This window comes from Dermacentor variabilis, chromosome 3, assembly GCF_050947875.1.
Source record: "Dermacentor variabilis isolate Ectoservices chromosome 3, ASM5094787v1, whole genome shotgun sequence".
NCBI classification, from domain to species: Eukaryota; Metazoa; Arthropoda; class Arachnida; order Ixodida; family Ixodidae; genus Dermacentor; species Dermacentor variabilis.
Genome location: NC_134570.1, coordinates 29,142,805 through 29,160,696, shown reverse-complemented (window position 1 = coordinate 29,160,696; position 17,892 = coordinate 29,142,805). Strand labels below are relative to the sequence as shown.

At 43.8% G+C, this 17,892-nt stretch overlaps 1 protein-coding gene across 1 annotated transcript in view; it reads left to right on the top strand.

Annotated features, from left to right (window-relative positions):
• Nucleotides 1-17,892, top strand: part of PolrMT (mitochondrial RNA polymerase) — a 76,052-nt gene that overhangs the window by 40,847 nt on the left and 17,313 nt on the right. The window contains exons 19-25 of the mRNA XM_075684605.1: nucleotides 3,379-3,479; nucleotides 6,353-6,473; nucleotides 8,599-8,683; nucleotides 10,668-10,779; nucleotides 11,453-11,531; nucleotides 13,805-14,050; nucleotides 17,494-17,571. Coding sequence (XP_075540720.1) covers nucleotides 3,379-3,479; nucleotides 6,353-6,473; nucleotides 8,599-8,683; nucleotides 10,668-10,779; nucleotides 11,453-11,531; nucleotides 13,805-14,050; nucleotides 17,494-17,571 — 822 coding nt within the window. The remainder of the gene's footprint in view (nucleotides 1-3,378; nucleotides 3,480-6,352; nucleotides 6,474-8,598; nucleotides 8,684-10,667; nucleotides 10,780-11,452; nucleotides 11,532-13,804; nucleotides 14,051-17,493; nucleotides 17,572-17,892) is intronic.

Here is a 17,892-nt window from a genome sequence, read left to right as displayed (position 1 = left end):
GGGACTGACAACCAATTTTCATGGTACCCACTTTTTTGTGCAATGGAAAGCTTACCGGCCAGAACGTCTAATCATGAAGTAGTAATGCAGAAAATGCTGTGGAACATTTGTTTATCAGAATTTTTCGATCTGCAATGAGGATGAATTCGTTCACTGGAAGCATGCTGAAAACTGTGATAAGTGAATGCGATAGTGATTACAGGTCGGCACTAGTGGGAGGCAGACGACAAGTGCGGCCGTAGGTGTGAGAAAGTATTCTGTTTATCAAGTCGATGTTCCTGTGATTCTTGTTTTCCAAAGTGTTAAAGTATTTCTGCGATAATAGCTACGTGTCTTTGCTGTGTACTGTCCAACTGCTTTGGTATTTGACTAGTCAAAACGAAACCAAGTGCATCGAAAATGAAATGACACTTTTACGTGTGATATGCGGTTCGTGTTGCTGCAGCCAAGCGTGTGCTTCTGATTTTCAATGTCGTCTCTCCAAGACCTGAGCGAGCTGGAACAAAGGATTTTAGCTTGCATGCGTGCTCAGAATTTTGATCCTTACGAAGTAGCGCCCAAACGTCATGCTTTGATGGACGAAATCGGCAGTGAAAGCGACGAATCCAACTTGCGTGATAGACCACCGTCCCCGCCACAAGCAGCGCGCCTGGAGAACGGCAATTGGTAAATGCTCACTCACATTAGGCTGATGCGACACCGATTTCGGTCTGCTGACTGTCAGCGACAGCGTTTTTTCCTTTGTGTTGGCGCCTCTGTCACACTGTACCGACGCCGACAATCTGCCGACGGTCGGCATAGAGCTTATCGTCAGTACATTGTGACAGGTGCGCCGACCGAAGGTAAAAAATGCACCCATTTACGGCACAGCTCCTCGATGGCATCTTGTATCACAGGGAGATATAAAACTCTGGCTAACTGCAAACTCGGGCTATACTCGCGCGCCTACAGCAGCATATGCACCACCATGCATGTGGGACGACGCGAGTGCTGCTCGTTAGTGTGGACTTTCTTTACTTCATAATACGTGTAGAATAAAGCGTAAGTGTTTAATAATATTCTAACTGCAATTTTAAGAAATACTTATACTGTACTTAATGACAGTTGACTTACGTACAGTAATCTCTTTACTGCATTTCGAAGTACTAAGATTTCACCACCAGGCCTTGCCACTTACTGGTCCTTCTGACTTTCTTTGCCAATTTAAAATTATATTTCCTACTTAAATTCCGAACGGCGTGCTGGGTTATCACTATAAATCATGATCATTTCATTTCCATCAATGTCTCACAACACATTCTGGCCAGTTGTCAGTCCCTTTAAGACATGATTCAAGTGGGTAACCACGAAGTCGGTACAACGTAGTACAGTTTCTATGTAGCATAAGCCGCTACGAGATAAGTAGTTGGAAAAAAGTAGTGGGCTGGTCCTGGAGATAATGCAGTCTAATGCAGCGCCTCACAGCAGAAGCTGTCACAAGGAAAGAAGACGAGAAAGTAGCACGAGGAGCATGCGCTGAGTGTTTCATAGAGCTGACTAGTTTTGGAGCGAGAGAAGTATGCATGCGATTGTGGTGTAATGGTTATAGCACCAGGCTGCTATGCTTGGTGGCAGAGGTTCGATTCCAGCGTTGGTCACACATTATTTTCTTTTTATTAAAGAGAGGTGAGATAAGAATCTGTTTAGCTGCCCACCTACCTACCCACTAATTGTAAAGTGCCAAGAATGAGGCAAAACGTGCTTCACACTGGAGGAAAAAGAAAAAAAAAACCTTCGCAGACATATGCAAATCGAAGCAACTCATACATCAAAAACAATGTTAGGATCACTTGCCTCAAATCGCCATTTGTCAAACCACGGTGGAGGGAAATCTGTCTCTAACTCTAGTCATTACACTTCCACCATTCCTCAACCTCAACCACGCTACCACACCATCTATCTGCCATATTTACCAGATTCTGATGCATTCCTGAATCTAATGCACACCCACTTTTCTAGCGCTTAAAGTAAGAAAAGAAGTGCACAGGAATGTAACACGCCGTCAAGTCAAAAAAGAAAAATGTATCATTTTCCCCATGTTTGCGAAGAGATAAAAATGAGCCGTGCAGAATTTACCTCCACAGACGGGAATTTTTTTGAAGAGCTTTCATAATGGAAGTAGCACTTCGTTGTCATCACCATTTATTCTTCATTGGCTGCAGATACCAAGCACACAGAGGCGGTATACACAAGTGATCACCTTTAGGGATATACTGCTATCACTTTTGTGAGACTTTGTATTGAACTTGTCGAAGCATGTATCCGACAGCGTTCCTGGCACTCGGTGCAAATAGCGAGCTTGGCACAGTTCCAGAAACACTGGGGCCAATTATGTAGACACATCCTGTGTCGAGTCGCACGAAATTTTATGGAGGTGATTGTACATTTGAAAGTTATCGGCCCAAAATACCGCTCAACATCGTAGCTGAGCACAACATGAAGTAGCAGCGACCTTCATAAAGTCCTGCTCTGTCGCCATTTTGTGATGGCGAAGACGCTCCTTCTGATGGCTCTGACGGTAGGCTGTTGCTAACGCCGCAAATGCGGTTTTGGTTTTGTATTCGATTGTAATGTGCAGGCAGTTTTCTAACCCATTTTCTCCTCTGACAAAAGGTACGCGTTAGGTTTGGGTAAATATGGCACACACACAGTAGAACACACGCGACACTCCTGACTGTTGCTCCACTCATCGCTTTCCTTCCCATCAACCCTTGCGCCTGCTTCACAGTCCACCGCACTATCGCAACAGTAAAGCTGTGTAAGGGAGAATATGCTTTAGAATAATAAACTGCTGGACTAGTTGTGAAATTTAAGGCAACAGGTGGTACACCATAATAGTGTTCGCGGTGGAATTATATTCACATGAATCTCAGTTGCAAGTGGGTCTTTCGTTTCAACCTGTCCAGCTGCCCTTCTGTACAATTTTAGCACTTCCTTTTAACCAGAAGTGTATAAGGCAGCCTATTTAGCTTATTATTATTTACTTTATTATGTATTAAAACTGTATAAGGGAGCTTAATTTAACCCAGCAGTTTGTTATAGTATCCATGTCTTAATGAGGTTCAGCTCTATTATTGGTTTAGAATTGGAACTAGTTACAATTACAGACAGTGGCTCAGTGTATATGTACCTCTCCCAGTGCTCTCAAATGAGTGTTAAGCACCTGACGGCTGTTAAGATTGAATGTGTTTTCTTGTGGACAGTGTTGCTGCAAAAGTTACATTTCACTGCGAGTTTTTGCATCATTGTGCACAAGCTCTCCTGTTGACTGCAATGCGCTTTCTTGCCTATTAACCTGTACTTGCCGTCTGAATTGCAAAGAATAACCATTTGATGCAGATGCTTGATCTGGTGATAGAAGTGTTTCTCAACAAAGGCAGTGCTGAGTTGGACATCCCCATTCCCCCATCAGAGCACCCAGCCCCGCCCAAGTTCGAACCGTAAGTAGAGGAGGATGAGGATGGCCCCTATATTGTTATATCATTGGATTTTATTATTAGAGCAAAAGCTCTACTACACCATATCTCCCAAGGTCTTTAATCGCGTTGCAATGACTTTGATCCACCTGAGTGCAAATGTGGCAGGTGTGACATTGCGTCACATGATCCGCTGCGGAGAGGAGTTGCAGCTGTGCTTGCTTGGAGCCTCGCCACTGCGGTACCATGTGACTAAGTGAAGGTTCAAGGGTTAAATATAGTTTGATGTACCGTGAGTGCTCATGCACGTTACATCACGTTAGCGAGAACAACAGCGTTTATAGTTCGACCAATGTTTTGATGCACTGGGGCAGCCAATGTAACCGCACGCAGCCAATGCACACCGACGCGCCCTGCATCGAACGACGCTCGCCCACGCGCTGGTAACGTCGGACTATAAACGCGCCTTTAATGGCTGCTTCGCCGGTGCTTGGCCACTCAGTCTTGCCATGGATGGCGTGCCGGCTGGGCCTTCTGTGCGTGTGCTTCAGCGCAAGCAACAGGCTGAATCCAGTCATCCAGTAGATATAGCTAGATGGCAGAGTGCGAAATCTCAAGCGAAGGCGAAGTTGCCGGCTGGAACACTGGAGCAAAGGGAGGCCAGATTAGCCCGTTATAGAGAAGCTTCCCAAGTGTGGAAATGTTTGAAGATCGAATCTACTGCAACTGCCAGTGTCGTTCAGTAACTCAAACAACAAGGAGAAGGAGACAAAGCCATGGATACAAGCAACGGCACCCAGAACGAACGTCTGATAAACCACACCCTTCGGCTGGCTGCAGGCTTGACTGCAGCAGCCAGGTTTCACCGCAACTTCACGGACAGCCCGTTTGGCAGTGTGTGCAACGTATGCTAAAGACTGTGGCTTAACTTTAATGAAACACTGTCTGCATAATCTTTGCAAAACCAAGACAAACAGACCTTTCGCTGATCATAACTAGGTTTCCAAGAGCTAAACCTCAGCCAATTTCTTTTCTAATATTATTGAGAACAATAGCAAACTTATTAATAATGAACAGCAGCAGCAGCAGCCAAAGTTTGCTGCAAACATGGAGGAAGGGAAAAGAAACCCTGAGGAGAGGCCTCAGAAATCCCAGGTGCATTGCGAAAGGTTTGGCGGAATTCACGTGACATTTTAGCCTGTTCTCTTTTATTGGGCAAATAATAACGGTTGCTGATGAAGCTGAGTAAAGTAAAGGTGTGAGCTGTTAGTGTATTTCATGCCTATCCATGTTGTGTTTATCTGGTGTCAGAAAGCGTGACTAAGTACCACTTAGAACAAGAACGCTTGTGTTTTGGGTTGTGTTCTTAGTCCTTCGTCTGCTTTCTTGGAGCTAGTTGCCAACCGATTTTTTTGACTCACAGGGTGCCTAAAAAAAGTTTTGCATAATCGGGCAGTCTGACGCAATTAACTTCAGTGGTGAAATCAGTTTCGCTATTTATTACAACACCAACGGTATAAAAACATACTTTCTTTGGGTTGTGCCTCATTGAAATAGTATCTACTTAAAATACCACAGCAGTCTATGTCACTGGGGTGTTTCATGTTCAGCTCGTCGGGAAGCGCAGTATGTGCATGCGGCCTTGACTGTGCGATGAAGTCAGGTTAGTCTGTTGTAGAAGTTTAATTGGGAGCTTTGAAAGTGCAGTTCAGTACTAAGTCAGGAAATTAAATTGGTAAGCGTTCGTGCTAGTTGCCAGCAGATCACCTGCAGACTGGATCACTGCTTTTATGGCCGCTAGTTTAGGCCGCATGTGTTATTTTAACCAGATCATCAAAAGGTCTACTGGTGGGAACTTGCTAATGGTGAGCTTCCCACAACGGCTTTGCCACCTGTCAGCTGGCAGAAAATTTTAATCGCAGCCATACTCCTTGCACCGCTAGGCCTAACGAGTGTTGCGTCATCAGAATTTGGTGTTCATAGTTCTGGTTTTGTGTGGATTTAACGGAAATCTCTTAGTAGTGGCCACAGGTAATCTGAAACTCATGAAATTTTCCTGTCAACTAAAATGGGGGATGGGCAACAACCAGAGTGGCAACAACATTGTCCACAGCTGCAATGCTTGCAATGTCATACACATGGATCACTTCTGAAAAAATTGAGCTGCATATCCCACAGCATCCAAAATTATGGTAACCAACTGTGTGCCAGTTTCGATGCTGGTCAGTAAGTACAGGCGTATATGAAAATTAGTTTGGACAGCCATGTTTTATGCCAGACCACGGTCGAAACAAGCCACACATTTTCTATCCCAGTATTCTCATGGACTTGTAGTGCCCTTAAAGAAATATACAGATACTTTTATGTGATATTTCCCTCCCTGGCCATTGTACAAAACTCTATAGCTGCAATGGTAGCAAAACAGAATCTTATCCATTTTAACTTCTTGCCTTTCCCCATCCCGTTCATCTCTCTCTCTCTCTATAGCTGCAAGGCTCCCAAAGGCTGAGAATAGCCACAAACTCTATGCATCCAAGAAAAGCTTAGCAAACCTCTTATATAAACCTGCACAAATGCTTAATTAAGGGTGTAAATTCAACTGGTTGCTTTTGTGGCAGTGCGCTTTGCTTTAGGCAGGTCAAAATTGAGCGCTTGGAACGAAATTGCTTGGTCTATAAAACGCACTTGGAGGCACTTTCACATTCAAGCTAGGAGTGTGACTGAGATCCGACAGAATTCTGGTCACATGCCTCTCATTTCTTTTGAGGCATCTGAATGTTCAGCTCAGGCAGGCTCCCGTTTTGAGAAAGCTCTGCATCTCTGCAAACTGAGCCAAACTGCTGTAGAAATCAGTTGAATGTAGCTTGACATTTACGTACTTGTTCCTGTCTTTCTAGTGGCATGAGCAAAGCAGACAAGGTCAAGGTTACTCGAGAGCGCGTGTTGAACAAGCGAAGACGCGCCGAGATGTACAGTCTGTGGTGTGATGCCCTCTACAAGCTTTCCATTGCCAATCATGTAAGTTGGCTATGCTGTTTAACCCGTTCAAGGTCAATGATGTAAACATACGGCGCCGCGAACAAGTCCAAGATGGTCAGTGCCGTATATTTACGACTCTGTCTGTATGTTTAAAAAGCGTGCCAATTTCCAAATTTTTTCTTTCCTGACATGCGCTGCCACTATGTAGGTATAAAGGGAATTTGTTTCTCGCACCTCCCTCTCTCAATTTTCGTTGCGTGGTTTGTTTTAGAGATAGTTTGTTTGCTCTAGCGCATCGGCGCCCGCGCAGGTGGGTGTCAGTTAGTTTCAGTTTTGTTCTGCTGGCGGTTTCGGCTTCTTGCGCTCGTAAAACTGATGGCTATCTCGTTACTAATCGCTCAAGTGGTGACCGCTGTTACTCGCTCGTTGATTGTTCATGCAGTACACATGTGAAGGATGCTGCCGTGCATGTGTTTCCTTTTCTTTTTTTTTGGAGACGCTCGAAAACTAATTGCCCCTGGTTGGTGATAAGATGAAGATTAGCGGAAGTTTTGCTTTTTGATGGGCACACAACCGTGCAGTTTTCTTGAGTGTGCTCACGTATGCAGTTCGATTACACTATGGACGTAAACATTAGTGTAATAGCAGGAACATTTGAGACTTGCAAAATATTCTTGTTTGTGCATTTTTGAAGCCTTGAACTATGTGTATAACAATGCATCAAATTTTTAATTCTCATGAGTTTATTTCATTTTTTATTGTTGTTATTCATGAATAAATGGTACATATATAACATAGAAAGATTACGGTCAGCCTAGAAAGATTATGGCAGTTTTTTTTCGAAATAGGTACCTTTGATGAATTTAGATCTGCAATAAAAAAAATCGACCCTGGAAGGGTTAAGCTTGTTGTTCCCAGCATTACTTATGAAGGGACACTAAAGACACTGAATCAATCTAGAAAGTTGTAAATTGCCATTCTGTAACTCTTGCAACATTTATTTTGTGCCAAGAGATAATTTTGTTGCGTAGAAAACTACAGCTGAAGGGGGCTGTACAATTTCTCTGCAAATAAAATTGCTCTCAGTGAACAAGGTCACTTACATAGGTGCCATAAATTGGGCTGCTGATCTCGGAGGCCATAGTGTACCAGGGCACTGTCGTCATATTTGAGGTAGAGGCCCGTACAGAGAGGACACCACACTCCTGCCAGTAGCGCTGACAAAGCGGAATGATGCAGCTACTGTTTATTTTATCAGCAGGACGTTTAAGTGATGTTTATTGTGCGTGTTCTTCTCAGGCTCGTGCAAATGTGCAACTCTCCTTTTTCTTTAGAGTCAGGCAGAACATGCAAGCCACATAAAGTGCAACTATACTCAGCTACAATTCAGTTTGCCAGAGCACCACAGTTCTTTTCCCCCTTTGACTGTTATCGGCAGTCAACAGTGGTCTAGTACTTATAATTAAAGCTTGCAGGCTTCAGCAACCTGTAAAACTGTGATGCATTAGTCGCGACCGTGCACGAGACTATGCATGTATATGTGGTGAAATTAGAAAGGTGCTTTCTTTTTTTTAAGGTAGGGGGACCTCTTGATTTCTCTGGGTCACTTGTTAGTGGAGTGCAAGCAGTAAATAAGTTGAGCATAGTGATGAACGGGAAGAACTCTACGTGGTCAGCTAAATGTGGGCTTTTGCATTGCATTACATTGTCTTATCAGCAGAAAACAGCGTTAAACAACAGCACGAAGAGAGGGGCACAGACCACAGCGCTGACTAACAACAGTGTCTTTATTCTTTCAGTCAGCGTATACGTATACTCTACCACTATCATGAAGCACAAGAAAGAAACAGAAATTCAGCATGCGCAGGGGCAATAAATTGTGATCAATGGGATAGGAAGGCTATCTCCTTCGGAAAGAGTGAAATGAAGGGGAGGCTTACACATGCTTTGCCGCTATTATGGATGTGAAAGGCTTCAGAAATAAGACATGTGCGGTCATCGTGGTGGTTTGACAAGAAGATCACACCTTTGAAAGATGGCTTGCAGCCACATTCATCGTAATGCAGTCACAACCGACCAGCCCAAATCCATACTCTTCTGCAGCACATTGTCCTGTTATATTTATATTACCCTCAAGACCATTTTCTTTTTGCTCCACCTGCAGTTCAGGGACAGGGTATTCTGGTTTCCACACAACATGGACTTCAGAGGAAGAGTCTACCCATGTCCACCTCATTTTAATCATCTTGGTGAGTTTGAAAATTTCTGCTTGTACCACTGGCAAACCCACCTGCTGTGGTAGCTTAGTGGCCATGATGTTGCGCTGCTGAGTTCGAGGCTGTGCGTTCAGTTCCGGCTGTGGTGGCCACATATCTATGGGGACGAAATGCGAAAGTGATGCTGTACATAGATTTAGGTACACGTTAAAAAACCCTAGGTAGTTAAAATATTGGGAAGCCACCACTACGTCATACCTCATAATCAGATCAGAGTTTTGAAGTGCAGAACCCCAGAATTTAATTTAATTTAACGGAACAGAAAGCCCTACACTAAAGTCAACATCTGATTTTTTGGACGCCCTAGGTGCCGCAAAAATGTCTGAAAAATTGGGCAGCCTGAAAAAATGAAGGCATGCTTTTTACTGCTCCCAAAGGCTCAAATCACCACACACACTTTCGAAATCGCTCTGACGGTCTGCCAGTACACTTATTAGCTGAATTAGGGCTTGTTCTGTGACAGGAGACGGCGGGTGCATGTGTGTGCAATTTAAATAATACATACTCTGTCCCATGACAGTGGTCCCTTTTCATTCTTGGTATGCTTCACCGCAATACATTGGGTACGCTTGACCGTGTAACACCGTTGTACTGCGATGAAGCTGACTTTTGGAAACTGGCATTGTGCAACACTCGACCCTTGCTGTACTTTCCATGCTTCAAAGTTGTCTGCAACGATGACAAAGAGGGAATTTGTGCCATTGCTGATAGCAGCGGGTTCCTTCAATGGAAAACAGGGCACCGAACAGCAGGAAGCTTGGCTAGCGAACGTCGAATCAGCTAGGCCTAACGTTGCCATGGATTGGCGTGCAAAAGTGCTGGTTCGACGCTGCGAGATAATCGAAATGGTGGAGTGCCGGGGGTGTTGGCTTCAAATAATGCCGTTTTGGACCTGAGGTCACGGAAAAAAGTTTGTAAAATTGGACAGTGATCTGTTTCAGCATCCAAAATTTCTGACATACTTTTACATTGGCTCTAGTGGATACGTGGTGGTGGTGCAAAAACACCTAAATTATCGGACATGTCCGAAAAAATCGGATGTCTGCTATATCGGTTATTGACTGTACTTCCTTAACTCCAGTGACAGTAGCTTAGTGCCTGCGACAATCTGCAGTTGAGCGTGTGCTTGGCGGTTTGGTTCTTCGCTGTGGCATCACATTCTGACGGGGGTAACACATGTCAATTAGTGACATCTTGCCATTCATGTGGTAACGTGGGTTGCTGGGCTCAGCTGTGGCCCCAAGAATACCTCTTAAAATTAGACAGTGGAGCTAATTTAATATCTTTTCTGCTAAAGTCAGACCAGCTCTCGCCAGCTCTAGCCAGCAGGGTGCTTGCATATCACAGCTTCGATCCCATCGTATTTTACAGGCAGTAGTCATCTGCAGCAGCTGTTATAATCATACAGTCATATAATCATACATCAACAGTCATAATCAATGTTGTTGATGACTTGGTACTTTGCATGTGTTCAGTTCGTTGAGTGTGGCACAAAGCAGTCCAGTTGTCACATAGTAATCCTTTCACTCAAACTAGTAGCATTGTTCTGGGACCATAGAACTAGGTAAAAGCAGTCATTCTCGTTCTTTGACTATAGCCGATGACAACTTAAAGAGCGCAAAGGTAGATACACTGCTGCCAGCATCAAGAGAATTTGTATAGATGTGCCAGCCAATTACGTTTCACACATTTCCGTGGTGCCACAGTGGCAACAAACTTGTCTCAGCGCTGTCGTCTCTCAGGAACTACCTATGTTTTGATGTTGTGGAGGCATAAAGGGCAAGGGCAGTGCAGTTTTTATGAGCAGAGCTCATACCAAATTTATCAGTCGTCAGCAAATACCGGTGTATATGTAATCTAGTTTTTACTTTAACCAAGAATGCCACTGCCTTTGTTTTGCCACTTGGAAATAGAAAGCAAGAAAGCATATTAATATATATGTGCAATTCTGTTCTAGGCAGTGACGTTGTGCGAGGCATTCTACTGTTTGCCAGAGGTGAACCCCTTGGTGAAAAAGGATTGGACTGGCTGAAAGTCCACCTGATCAACTTGACTGGCCTCAAAAAAAGGTGCTCTCCCTGTTCCAGCATTGCACTTGTGCAAGCTAAAATTATATTTGTGGAGCCAATGTGTGGCACAGGCTTGTCTGAGGAGTGTTTACAGCAAATTTCCAGTTGTGTGCTCACTAATGTACAACTCATAATTTTCATCTTTGTTTCAACTGCATTCTAACAATGCTGAGAGGTATAAACTGCTAAGAGGCATAGTGTGATGGCATATGTAAAGTCACCGCTCCTCACTCAAGGGTGAGCGATTTGAATTGTGCTAAAGGTATTCGGACCCTTCAGACATGATTTTATCTTGAACTAAGTCTTTTCTCGGCACAAAACAAGCACTGCAAGGTTTCTGGAATGGTGTATTAACAGTCCACATTGAATATTTGCCCTTAATGTCCCCTCAACTGCCTATGTGGCCTGGTCGCAGTATGTTGCAATATCTATATTATTGTTTGTAGTACCAGATACCGTTAAAGAAGGGAGCACTTAAATGCTCACTAGGAACTAAAGGACAGCTCTGAAAGCAACTGTCTTTTTGTGGGTTTGGGAGTGGGCATTTTTTACATTGTTTCACTGTGAGTACAGTGAACTTTACTAATTTAATTTTGTGAGTACAGAATTTTAAGGCTACAAGTAGTCTTCATAATGTGTGAGTGTTACATGACACTTTTTCTCTGTGTTACAGGGATCCTGTGTCTGAGAGACTGAAGTTTGCCGATGAATTAATGTCTGAAATTCTCGACTCGGCTGACAACCCCATGACGGTGAGAATCTCAGTAAATCAGTGCTACGTTGCTATAGGTGTTTCTACTGGTGCCACTACCGCTTGCTACTTGACGTTTATTATGTGTTTTGCCATAGTCATACTAGTTATTGTTTAGAATCATGGGGCGTGGCTTACATGACATGCTTACAACCTTTATAAAAAATATACCAGTGATGCATTTAATTATATTTTCCAAACACAACATGTTATCGATTCAGGCACTATGTAATCATAAGATATCAATTCAGGGAATAATATTTTGTGCACTAACTTTCCTATTCCTCGAAACGCCTTTTCTTTTCCAATTCACAGCACTAGACATGCTTTAAAAGGTAACTTCAACATGTGTTATGATGTATATGGCTAAAGGCTAATTGAATTCAGTAGCATAACTGCGGGTCGACCTAGTTGGAACAGATTCATCTTAGAACTTTTTGTGTGCAAACAAACAGGGACGAAGAATAGGAGCAACACAAGGACGAGCGCTCGTCCTTGTGTTGCTTCTATTCTTCGTCCCTGTTTGCTTGCGCACAAAAAGTTGTAAGTTGAATTCATTGGCACAAAAATCTGGAATATTTTACCCCTAGAGTTTAAAACCGCACATAATTTCAAGCGGTGTAGCAAATTCTTTTTTCTTGATAACCAGCATCTCTTACTTGCATTGACTAATTAGGAGTACTTTCAGAATGTTTCTTGCCTGTTATAAATCATGATGTGTTCCGGAACGCTCTGCTGTTAAAATTTGCACCTTACCTGTCTGTTATGTTTTGACACTGGACCGAAAACTAGCCTTCGCTGGCTATTGGTGCAGATATCTGTATACAGTCGATGTCTAATAATTCGGACTCCACGGGAAACGTAAATAAGTCCGAACTATCGAATGTCCGAAAAAACGAATGTGTTCAAGAAAGATCACTTTATTTACGTTTTAAGGCCCCTGTGCAAGGATCAAGTGGTCCATGCGTTGCTTCGCGCACTTCTGCTTACGTGCAACCAAGTACGCCTGTATTTCTGCGAGTTTTGAATTTCACTGTATGCCAATACAAGAACTGCAAAGGCTTGAGTCATGTCCGCATGTAGAGGACATCGGAGTACATGGCACATCATCATCCGAGTTTGACAGTGGAAGAACTTGCTCAATTATGTTGTCGTCGATCAGTTGCACTGTCGACGTCTGCAATGTCTTCAAATGTAACAGCGGCAGGAATTGGCTCACCGCAGCCTAACAGGTCATCAATGATGTCCGCATTTGAGCTTGTTGTGGTAAGGGGTAGTTCAGCCACTTCAGTTGTGGAGTCGGGCTCATTCGGACTGCGAGGGCACCGTTGGTGTCATTTGACGTGGCTTCAAGAAAGACTTCTTGGAGCCAGCAGAGCGCTGTCTGGAATGCAAACTAAACAAACAAGCTCAGCATGGCAGAATGCTGTCTGCAAGGCAAACTCAACAAACAGAATGGCGATAGCGGGTCATGCACAGGGCTGCCGGAAGAAGAACGTGATGATCGTGATGTTGTTGTGACCTCACAATTCAGGCAAAGCCTCCAAGATGGGCAGTTACAGTTAAATCTCAGAGGCGTAGAGTGGCGATCAAGCCAAGGCCTCAGAGATTACTGTCCAGGTGGAATCTCCGAGCCCATGCTTGATGTCTCGTCGAGGTTGCCAAAAAGATAATGGCGAAAGAGCTGGCGTTCGCTACAGCTACGGACGGAGCCTGGATAATCGAATGTAAAGCTAGTAGCTGTCCGAAATATCGATCGTCTTGGCACGTTAACTCTATGGGTCCATTGGCGGTGCCACGAAACTGTCCGAATTACCGAGCATGTACGGAGCATCAGTGTCCAATTTATCGGTCAACGACCGTAATCATGATTATGTGAAGAAAAATAAAGCGCTTGCACTTGCACTTACTTCTTACATTTTCATAGTGTGCATAGAAAAAAAAAAAAAGCGAAAGGCATTCAAACTCAGGACATTAGATTATTTGTAACAATAACTTTATTTTAAAGACATCACATATACACAGAGGTTTGTATGTATATGCTATATGTACATATGAATGCACACACATGTGCACACATGCGCATACCCTTTTTTCCTGATAAAACTGCTCATTTGAGAGTAAGCACATTTCTCGCAGTTCCACTGTCACTCAGCTCTTTTGTTGTGCAGATATCAACCAATTATCCTGCTCATCTGTCTCCCATGTTTTGATATTCTGCAAACATCAACATGCATATGGATGGACTTTCACTTGAACACCTCTTGAATTTAGGGTCGGCGGTGGTGGACCAAGTCGGATGAGCCTTGGCAGACATTGGCCTGCTGCAAAGAAGTGGCGGCCGCCGTGCGGTCGCCTGATCCGACGCGACACATCTGCTACCTGCCAGTGCACCAGGATGGCTCCTGCAATGGCTTGCAGCACTACGCTGCCCTGGGCAGGGACGCCCACGGTGCCGCACAGGTCAACCTGCAGCCTGATGAGAGGCCACAGGACGTGTACAGTGGTGTGGCAGCATTGGTGAGTGTAGACAATCACTGGAACGCATGTTACGCACACAAAATTGTTTTGGATGTTGTTGCACAAGGCTGATACTACCACTTATTTATGTATTGCTGGCTGCTGTTGATGACCCTTATGGAGAGGTCAAAAATAACAACAACTTGTGAATAAATGTGGTATTTATGTTTGTGCATGTATACCTGCCATCGTCGATGGCTTTGTGGCTATGGTGTTGCACTGCAAAACACAGGTTCTTGCGCCAGCTGCATTTCAATGAGGGCGAAATGCAAATACACCGTTTTACTTAGATTTAGGTGCCTGTTAATGTCTTCAAGTGGTAAAAGAAAATTCAGGCCCCACGTACAGCATGCCTTATAATCGGATCGGCGTTTTTCTGTGTAAATCCCCATAATTTAATTTTTGCGTGTGTTTTCTAGAACTGTGTGTTTTTTGTGCGTACAGGAAGAATGAGAAAGCACCATTCTTGGCTGAGAGCTTTGCAAAGCTGCAACGGTAGATACTTGATATTGCTAGTAAGGCTTAAAGGGGACAACACACAGTCACCCAACAATTTTTGGGTTTCCGCAAGAAATTGTAGCAGAGGGTTTATTATGGCTATACATGCATAAAAGCTGGGCACATTTCTGTCCAAAATATGAGCAAGAACTCGCTGGCTCTAAGCCCCGCCTGCCAGCGCCCACCACTATATTGCCGAACCATATGTGATGTCACGTGCTGCATGGAACCCAGCTATCGTCTGCTACAAAATCAGCCACCATGCCATGTGAGGTCGGGGCATAGCTGCCGTTTCATGTGCCATGTCGTCAACACTGCCAACTTTGCGTGATGAAGCAAGCAAGGAATCTTTGAGCAGCACATGCAGCGATGGCATAGTATACGCTGCACATTTTGACTTCGGCCTCATCGCCACCAGCTCAATTGGCGACACACGGCCTCTGAGATTTGCGCGAGCCGGCTGGCATAGAGTTTCTCACTATAACACCTAAAGGGAAATCTGGCACCACTGTCCATGGGAGTTTTTTAAGGGGCGCCGTGCCATCATGGAAATGACGGTATATGTGTCTGCGAGGCTTGTGTTGGCTGGTGTTGTAAGAGGCTTCGTCTAAAACGTGGATTTGGCTACACAAGTACCACGTTCTTAAAGTAAAATCTTCATGAAATGTTTCAATTGACACATATTACAGCTTTGCTCACCTACAATGCATGACCAAGAGAAGAAAAGCAAGAACAGACAACAAACTGTTTCAAAGCGAGTGCAAATCTCGTCGTCTGACCTCCAACTTTAGCGGCCTGCTGATACTTTTTGCGTTTTATATAATTGTGCATGCAATAACAAGTTCTTATAATTAAACAAAACATGTTTTTGTGCAATAGTAAAACTAAAACAGCTTCCTACATGCAGTTTTAGTTGAAAATGAGCCATTGTGACAGACGGAGCGGTGCTTGCCTGGCTCTTCGAAAACGATGCCAATCCGAAGTCACAATATACTGGCATTCCCATGCATACCACAGCGCAGATGCGCCAGATTTCCCTCCAGGTGATATAGTGAGAAACTCTATGCCGGCTGGCTTGTGCAAATCTCAGAGGCCATGGACAATGACTGCACAGTAAACGTGGTCAACATAGATGGCGACATTGGTGTTGCGCTAAATGCTGCTGATGCCTTTCGGCACTCTTGATATTTCATGCATTCAGCACTGCTTAGCCATTTATTAATGGGAGGCGAAGTCTGGTGCTACTTCGCACAATGCAAATTGTTACGCGCGTAGATTGTTTGCTGGCATGCATTTCACTAGGATCCCTACTCAACAAAACTACAATGTTGTTAAGGTGCCGTGCGTTCCCACCAGTTCCTTTTTTTTTTTCCCGCTGTAGTTGCATGCAGCATACGTAAACAAATGCCCGTGCACATGTATCCGCGGCGCAAGGATTTAATGCGATGTACGCTTTGCCTGAACCTTCACTTGAAGTTGCTTTGTTGCACCCGATATGCATAAAACAAATAGCAACGTTAACGCTTGGCCGGGTCGCTGCCTGCCGGATGGGATGGTGCGCGCGAACATGGTCGGCATCGCATCTGGCTTTTTCACGGGCATCCGAAACTCGTTGAGCAGGTGCAAATCGTCGCTGTAGCTGCCTCGCTTGAACTGTTCCGAGACAAAATGAGCATCAGATAATCGCCAGTCCTTCCTGCCCACATTAAACTTCCAAGCCTTAAGTTTGACCGGCTCCTTGGGGAGCCTGAAATACGATACGGAGCACGCCTTGCTCCATTGGCTCTAGCACCCAACAGCGCTACATAGGTGCTGCGGTGGCATTGTTTCAGCCGCTACAAGTTGAACAATTCCAATGGCAAACTGAACAAAGCAGAAGTTTCCCCCATGCGCGCACAGCTGGCGCACTGATTCTTTGCCGGAATATACAATATACATGCTCGCTCGGCAGGCATGCACCCTGTGATGCCATGGCTCGGGAGCGTGCCAGTGTTGCTCCACTGTTATGCCGTTCAAGTGTGACACAAAAAATTCAATTACAAATTACATGCGGGCTCAAATGTGCTAAACTTTTTCCAACATGTTCTTGAACGCATAAAGATTATCTCGCACAATATATATTATGATCAAAAATTGGTTGTCATGCACCCTTTAATTGTCTGTTCAGTGCAGAAAACAGGATACACAGATGGGAGAGCACACAGTCCTGCAGTAATAGATCGCGATTGCACATGAATTGTTTTCATCAAGGCAATTTGTAGTTGTTGTCCAAGTTCTCATCCTGATGAAGACGACGTCCATTTCATAACATTGCCTCCACGCTCAGGCTTCCCTTGTTGAGCAACTGTTAGTGAATTTGAAGGAAAACACTTAAAGGGGTTTGTTGTATGGGCAATATAGTTGACAAGGGTAGGTACTTTTACTTGTTAATTACTGTAATTGACTCTACAGCAAAAAATGTAATAAATAAAAATAAATAAAATAACATGAACAAACCAATCGTCGCCTCCGCCGTTTCATACGATGTTTTCCATGCGATACAGCGAATGGCAACTCTGGCACACTAGACAAGTGCAGCATTCATCAATTTCAAGCAGGTAGTTAGAGTAGGAGAACGGACTTTGTTGCACACTCGCATTAAAGTCATGAGATTGAATGGCAAGCTTAGAGTAGATGCCAGCAAATTTTGTCAAATCCATGCACCTTGTGAAGCTCTAATGTGGTATGTGTGTATGCACCCTGTGTTGATATTGGTTATGTCCTGTGTCATTCACTGCCAGCATTCAAATTGAGAAACAGGGGCGTGAAGCTAATTTGAACGATTCTTTGTCAAGGGGGTTTCGCTTGAGTTTCTGCTGAGAACATTTTTGTACATTGTCAAATGCTTGAAGAACTTCATTAACATCATGTTGAACTCGGTTATGAAATTAACATGTTTTGCACAGGTTGAGCGAGAGAGAAAGAAAGATGCAGCCAAAGGCCTGCCCATTGCCAAGGTGCTTGAAGGACACATCAAGAGGAAGGTGAGAAGTTTTGATGTGATTGTCTTAATTATATTGTAGACAATGCAAAAAAAAAAAGATTGCGTTATGTTTGTCTGGGCTGCTACTATCTGAAGCAGTCCTCTTAATTTATAATTTGAACATAAACACAATGCGTATTTTGGATATATAGTATTCATTTTCATTTTTGGCGTGGGTGCTAACAAAAGAAAGTTGTCAGAAAGAAATTGAAAAACATTAAAGGTCTAACATGATATTTTTCAGAATTTATTTTTCTTTCTTTCTTTTTTGATGAGTGATGTTTTCACTTTTGTCTTATTGTCTTCTCATTTTCATTGTTCA